General features: G+C 38.5%; 1 protein-coding gene across 1 annotated transcript in view; it reads right to left on the reverse strand.

Moving 5' to 3' along the window:
* The window catches only part of TTC27 (tetratricopeptide repeat domain 27), a 175,232-nt gene that overhangs the window by 27,808 nt on the left and 139,282 nt on the right, over nucleotides 1–8,142 (reverse strand). Inside the window, exons 15-16 of the mRNA XM_003795698.1 lie at nucleotides 5,895–5,947; nucleotides 1,999–2,164 (exon numbers count right to left, since the gene is read on the reverse strand). Coding sequence (XP_003795746.1) covers nucleotides 1,999–2,164; nucleotides 5,895–5,947 — 219 coding nt within the window. The remainder of the gene's footprint in view (nucleotides 1–1,998; nucleotides 2,165–5,894; nucleotides 5,948–8,142) is intronic.

Consider the following 8,142-nt stretch of genomic DNA (forward strand, 5'->3'; position numbering starts at 1 on the left):
CCCACGTGAGTCCATCTCTTACTGGGGGAGAAGGGCCTACAACCAGCCATTTAGATTTATTGTTGCTCCTATTGTTGCCAAGCATGGAAGGATGATCAGGATTTTCTCAGGATCCCAAAGCCGACCTACAGAGGCAACTGTTACTAATCCTTAGCAGATATGAAAGATTACTGTGGGTTAAAGTATAGATTTAGAGGGGAAATCCCACTCACATCAGAAAGAAAGGCAGATGAGTCAGAAATTGGGGCAAATGACAGATTAATGAGATCAGGCTGACCAAGGAAGCCAATTCTAAGACAATTAAGGAAGAGCTGACACAGCCCAGGGGTCAGCAGCAATCCCAGGACAGGAAAGCAGGCTAACAGCATGGGGTCTCCCTGCCGAGTTTCTCAGGAAGAAGGGGAGCTGCTGCTCCTTTCTGACTTGGTGTATAACCTTCCCAGCCCTAGAGGACTCTGCTGAGGTCCCTTCTCGTTCTGAAGAAGTGTCAGATTCTAAAGAATGCTGAGATTACGCCAGTGGTAAACATGTCTAAAGGGGAAGTGGTAGATTTGAATATTTCATATATATTTTTTAAATGTGAAATAAAACACTAGAATTAAATTAAATTATACTAGAAATAAAACACTAGTATAAGATGAAATATACTGCCAATACAACTTATTCATATTCCTCCTGAGATTATAGGAACAAGTGTCAGAACTTTCCTAGTAAACAAAGTGGTCTTCTTAAAAATCACAGTGGTTGGCTGTGATTTTTAACACACTGAGATGTGTTCAGAGTCTCATCAGTCCCCTTTGTCAAGGGCTAAGTGCAGATGAGAAAAATGTCTCAATGGAGAACTTCAGTTGTGTCAACAGACAAGCACTGCTCTGCCAGAAGGCAGTGCAATAGATTTTATAAAGCCCCTGTATTCTCTAGGAAGCACCATTCAAGTTTTAAGTGATCTTTACATTGTAAAATCCAAGTCCCCTCTTTCTCTAATGGATGTTCAACGTACAATATTTCAAGGGGACAAGAAAGGAAAGAAGGAAAGGAAGAAGAGGAGAGGGAGAGAGAGAGGAGAGAAAGAAAGCGAAACGTAATTGAGGAACCAATTTATAACCTGAAGCCAAGATCTTTTGAGTGCCTAGAACCTGAACCTTAAGATAACTAGGCCAATGATATGGTTGTACTTGCAAGACCATATACACAAATCGAGAGCCGGGGCTGTAAGACAGGGCCCAGATAAGCTAAACAACTGGGCTGCAGATGATAAGACCGGTGAGATATTATTACATATTCAATATGACTTCTGGTTTTGCCCAATTTCAAATTTATCAATTTAAATAGCATATGTTGATCATCACAAATAAAGTGTTAAATTCTCTAGCCTACTGACTTTATAATTCATAATCCCTGCATACCCTTCTGTACGCTGTCTTCAACCACAATTCAACTCAAACATCTTGCTCATTTAACCCTTCAAATGACACACACAGTGGTTTCAAATCTGTCATAGTTTTGGAAAGGATACCTTCATTTATCCAAAAAGAGGACCATAAACACTGCATAGAAAATGTTAGCCATCATTTCTATATTTTTTATACCATCTGAAAGTATGCAGCTAATGCTTGTTAAATGAATGAACAAATTAGGGTGGCGTTTACTCCAACTATTACAAATCACAGAATACACTGAGGTACCCAAAGTAATCAGGAATACAACTGGCGTTCTATTGAGTTTCTGTAAGCTTTCTGTATGTATATAAACCACACTGATGATTTCATAATTAAGTCACAGTAACATTCAGCTTATGACTGCACACACATATTTGACGTTGGAATGCCAAAATTCTGTAATTAAAAATACTACATTTGACTAGAGAAAAAAATAATCTTTTCATATATTAATATGTTTAACAACATTTTCCTGTGTACATCTGAGGAAACAATTTATACCATACAATTAAGGATTAAAATCAAATGCAAACTGAAATAACAAAATAGAATATCCTACCTGAACATCTTTGTATTTGTCTCGTAGATCCAAGAGCCTGTGATAAGCTTTAATGGCTTCTGAAAACTCCCCAACATCAGTGCTGGTAAGGATGTAATTTTCCCAAATCTGCCAGTGTTCGTAGTTACACTTGAGAGCTTCTTGTAAAGTTCGAAAAGCTTTCACTCTATGGAAAATTTTAATTTCACTCTATTGTTAAATTTTAAAGACAGCAATAGTGAAACATTTTTATTAGGATAAACCACAGCTAAATGTATAAAATGCCAATATGGACTGTCAGTTATATGTTAATAATCATTCATATTAACAAACAGAATTCAAGACACAAGCAGTCCCAAACTACCTCAAATTTCCCTAAAAACTCAATGATACACCCTGCAGTATATACAGCATACACATAGACATATTCCTTCCCCAAGCTATTTACTGGATAACAAGGACATTATTTTATAGCTGGGTATCAACCCCAGTGTTACCCCAGGAGAAGGCTCACTCAAGCGCAGACTTGAAGTCAGAGTGGCCACTGAGTGCCATTGCAAACCTGCAAGCCAAAAGTAGTAAGCACAGCAGTACTGATGTTATCAGAGGTGAGGAGGTCAAAACAAACAAAAAACTCTTCACATTTTAAATGATTGTATGAACCAAAATTCCACAAACTGTGAAAAAAAAATCTACCCTAGGAAAGACTATCAACAGAATTAACCAACAAGACATGAATTTACTAAGAATAAAATTAATTTCAAGAAATGATCTATCAAGTATTTAAATAAATAAATTTGTTCAGAATACTGAAAGAGACAAAGAAATAATTTGCATCTAAAAGAAGCAGGAAATTATGAAACAAAACCAGATAGAAATGTAATAAAAACAAGGCAATGTGAATAAAAAACCAACCAGAAGGAGACATTTGAAACAACAAGAAAAACATCATGGGGTGACAAAAACTGGTCTGCATATAGTCAAAGGTGTGACTATGAGGTGTTCACGTAGAATTCTGATTTAAAAATATAGTAGCCATAAAGAGAGGCTCAAACATGCATCTGATAGACATTTCAGAGTAAATAAAGGGAGATCAGGGCAGGATGCTATATACTGAAAAGATAACAGCATAGTATCTTCTAGAATTGAACAAAGCTGTGAATTCTATTATCAGGAGTATATTTCACATACTGAGTATTATTAAAAAAGATAAATCAACACCTAAACATACTGTGTGAAATTTAGAGAAGATATTCCTAAAACCTACAAAGGAATGACAATCAGCAAACAGCAGATACGATGAACAGCAGCAAGGTGATAGAAGATAATGTCTCTCTGCACCTACGTTTAAGGGGCTGAGTGATAATAATTGTCAGTCTAAAATTTTATAGCCAGCTAAACGTACCACTCAAGAGTAAATGCAAAACGAAACATGGACAGATGCTACGAGTTTACCACCCACTGACCTCACTAAAAGAACTAACTAGAGGATTCTTTCTTGCAAAAATAAAGTGGAATTCAAAAAGAAAGAAAGGAAACATGTTTTCAAAATAAGTCACAAACTGTTTCTGTAAGAGTTTTTTTCCTCTTTTCCTTTCTTTGCCCACCCTGCCACTACCTCCCATGTAATTCATAGGGACTGCCGTCAACAGTGGTGCACTCAGAGTCCCCCACTCTGCCACCCACAGGAGGGTGGGGACGAAGCTGTCCTGTTGGAGAAGAGCACCCCAGTCCACACCCAGAGAACGATCCTGTCTCCCCTGTGCCCTCCCATTCTCTGGTCACAACTTCCCGGCCTCGAAATTCTTCAATGAATTCTTTTTTTGTACATACACCTTTATAAGCTGCTTCATTTCAGGATTTGCTTATCAAAGCCACCATGGCAGAGATATTGCACTGTGAACGTCAGGCCTGAAGACAGGAAATGTTCCCAAGGGACAGGATATCTAGGAAACCAGATCCAACAGTGAAGAGAGCACTTCAGTGACCAACCTTGTGATGACAACAGGAGAACCGAGAGTTTAATGGGCCACTTTAAAACATGAACTGGACGCCTTTGAGAGGAGCATTAATGATTTACCTCTGAAGTAACAATCTCCTTAGCCACGTCTGGAGCAGAAGCAAAGGAAGGAAAGGGTAAAAAGGCAGGAATAAAGGAATCCTTTACCTCTGAGCTTGCAACCCTGCTTTTACACAAAAACCTAGTCACGGAGCTGCAGGAAGGCAAGGAAGTCTCAAAAGAAGCTTGAGAAAAACGTGCAAGAGCCCCTAAGACAGGAAGCAGAATTCCTCACAACACTGGGCCAGAAGACAAGGTGGAGGATCACAAGCCTCACTGCATCCAAACTTATCTGGCTTACCAGAAAAACTCCCTGAGATCATCCTAGAAGTATGACAGGGATTTCCCCAGCCTGTTGCTTTAAACCAGAAAGGTCTCCAGTGAGTTTAAACACAATCAGTTGTAATCAAGAACATAACATCATCTTCTGAGGAGCAGGGTAGAACAAACAGTGCTTTATTTATACAGTCTGTCGTCCAAGAGCAGAGGGAGCATCTCATGATCGCCACGTAATATGGGTGTAATGACATCTTCACAAATATCTTGTGATTCCACAAAGAAAAATTAAGTTTGAAAATAAGGCCAAATAAAAATGGAAACATTCATCCTTTAATTAATTCATGTATGACAATGCTGGCAACACCCATCCTCGTCTCTTCCCTTTACTTAGCTTTTCGTAGCCCGTCAGTGAGCCCAGATGGCTGTCCCCTTTATAAATGGCTTGGCACCTGCCCCTTCTTTTTACACTCTGGTTATCTCATGCCTGGATTGTTACGACAGCTGTCTCCTGACTCGTTTCCCAGCTCCCAGTTTCCCCTCTAGTCTGTCTCACACACTGCCACCAGATAAATCTTCCTAAAAAGCTTCTTTCTTCATGAACCACCCCCCCCAACACCTCCGGAAAATCTCTGGCTTCCTCTTATGAAAATGATGTCTCAACCTGTTAGCTGGATAGTCAGAAGACCCTGAAATCTGATCCCAACCTGCCTTTCCAACCTTATCTCTCATTGTAGCTCTTGTACTACTCTGCAGCTGGACAATTTTGTCTCCTATTTCCTAAAATACTGCAATCATTCCTTTCATTCTGCAATTAGTCACATTATTTCCCTTACCTGAAGGTTCTCTTCTGTCCCTTTCTACCCATCCTTCAAGTTTTCATGTGAGTCCAACATTCTCTCAGAGGCATTTCTGAACCAGGATCACACACCTGCTCTCTACTGAGATCGTCACAGAACTAAATGAGCGTCTAGCACATGATGAGCGTTCTACAGATGTCACCTACTGTCACCATCACACAACTTATATTCCTATTAAATTTGTTTATATGAAATGATATTTTATTTTTTGAACCCATATTCCCTAAAGATACTGGTTCATATTTATTTACAGTTCTCAATAATGTCTAATACACAGCAAGCAATCAATAAAAAAATCTGTCAATTGAGTTGACCAACTAAATGTACATTTGCTTTATCAAAAGTCTAGGAGTTCAAGACCAGTCTATGCAACACAGTGATACCCCAACTCTACAAGAAAATTAAAAATTAGCTGGATGTGGTGGCACAGGCCTGTAGTCTCAGCTCTTGTAGAGACTGTGCCAGAAGGACCACTTTAGGCCAGGAGTTCAGAGTTATAGTGAGCTATGACTGTGCCACTGTCTTCCAGCTTGGGTGACAGCATGAGAGCCTATCTCAATAAACAAACACGCAAAGGGCCATATTAAGTCTGCCTTCCTCACATACACGGGTGAGAAAGGGGAAAAGGCAGAGTAAGGCCCAACGCTTCAATGTTCAACTGGAAATAATCTCATTCATTCATTTTGGAAGCAAAGATCTTCGTATTTGTTGAATGTACTTACTTTTGTTTTAATCGGATATATGAAGTTGACAAGTTGTTCCAAGCCTCAGCATTCTGAAATGACAGAGAATTCAGTTATAGACAATTATCATTCCAGGAAAGTAACTGCTAAAGCCAAAAACACAACATATTTTCTTAGTCCAATGTGTGCTCTTTAAAGATCACAATTTTCAACAAGGTATGTAGAGGCATATGAAAAAATTAAACATTTTTGTAAAAAAGAAATAGTCAACTGAATGGTGTAACTATTATCGTACCAATTTGGAATTGTTAAGATTCTATTTTCAAATTGAGATTTACAAAGTAGTTGGACAATTTACAACATAATCTATACATTATGCAGATTTACTACAAACCCAGGGCAATGCCGAATATTGCTGTACCGATCTTAAAAGGCTCTGCTAACCTACCATCATCCTCTTCACCAGATGGGAGAAAAAAGGGCGAGACAGCATTCCCCAGTGTTTCTCATCTACGTATTTCATCCACCTACGTTTCTCTCTACCTATTCCCACATCCAATGACAAAAATGAAGGTTTTATATAAATGTTGATTCTAAGAAGAATGACACAAATTATATTTGTTCCTTTCTTCTACCACTTGAGTATATAATTCTCTAGTTCCACACATATGATTCAAAAATTAAGTGCCGCTGGACCTCCATTTGCAGACACAGAGAAGTCAGTACCAGACTAGCCCTCTCACCATACAAAGCTACAAACTGGACAAAATATAGGAAACAGCTGTTTTTGAGAAGCTGGATAATAGGCAGCATAAGAGCATAATCCCTGAAAGAAGGAAAAAAAAAAAAAAAACCCCAAGGTGTCTCAACAATCAGCCTAGCCTTTGTCTAGAGGACTTTCAGGGCTGCAGCATGAGGAGGCAGAAACTAAACAAAGCACATCAAGTCTTACTGAGATGAGAAAAAGAAATCAGAGTACAGGCTGAAAAGGCAGCTGGAATATGCAGGACAAAACACCAGTGAACAGAGAGCTGTGCAGAAAATAAGCTCTAGTACCCCCGTAAGTCCTTGACTGGATACTAACCTACATGTAACAGAACAAAACTGACAGAGAACACCCAGCAGAGAGCTGCGAGCTGAACGGAAATTCTGGAGGTCATGCACCACTAGGAGTTACTCAAGTTCTAATCAGCCAGAGTGGAGAGTTCTTATCCATCACCCACAGCATTAAATTCAATCCTAGAAAGGTTTTGCCTTAAAAAAAGGATTATTATAACCTTAGAAAATAAGAACAATTCCAGATTCAACCTAGCAAAGCCTAAAGCCAAGCTGAACTGCAAGCAAATTAACTCAATGCCAAAACAAAAGTTGATCCTCTTTAAGGGAAGACAACAAAATCTAGAAACTCAACAACATAGCATGTACCATGTGGAGGATACAAAAAAAGAAAAGGCAGACATACAATGAAGCAGAAAAATTTCATCTGTAACCAAAGGAAAAATCAAGAGTAAAAGAAACATAATGAGGGGAAAAATACATCCAGAAGATACAAAGTCAATATATAAAAATCAATTATATTTCTATATTCTACCAAGGAATAATTAGAAAATAAAATTTAGTCCAGGCGCAGTGGCTCATGCCTATCTATAATCCTTGCACTCTGGGAGGCTGAGGGAGGAGGATCCCTTGAGTTCAGGAGTTTGAGACCAGCCTGAGAAAAAATAGCTAAGTGTTGTGGTAGGAGCCTATAGTCCCAACCACTCAGGAGGCTGAGGCAGGAGTTTGAGGTTGTTTTGAACTAGGCTGACACCACGGCATTCTAGCCTGGGGAATAGAGCCACTCTTAAAAAAAAAAAAAGAAAGAAAAAAGAAAATAATATTTATAACATAAAAAATAAGGATCAAGTTATTTCACTTTTAAGGTTTTTACCCAAGAAAAATAAAGACCTATGTGCACACAAATATTTGCCTTAGAATGTTCACAGTAAATTTATTTGTAATAGCAAAAGAGTAGAAATAACCCAACTATTAATTAATCAGATAAGATATAACAAATTGTGTATATCCATATAATGAAACACTATACAGCAATAAAAAGAAATGAATTGCTATTACAACTAACAACACTGATAAAAACCTGAAAAATAAGTCAAATGAAAGAAGTGAAAAAAAAAGAGTTCATGGCCTTTGACTCTATTTATGAAGATATACGAAAGGCAAAGCAGGCTCGGCGCCTGTAGCACAGTGGTTATGGTGCCAGCCACATACACCAAGGGTGGCGGGTTCA

Source organism: Otolemur garnettii, unplaced genomic scaffold, assembly GCF_000181295.1.
Source record: "Otolemur garnettii isolate 467f Iridium unplaced genomic scaffold, OtoGar3 scaffold00095, whole genome shotgun sequence".
Lineage (NCBI taxonomy): Eukaryota > Metazoa > Chordata > Mammalia > Primates > Galagidae > Otolemur > Otolemur garnettii.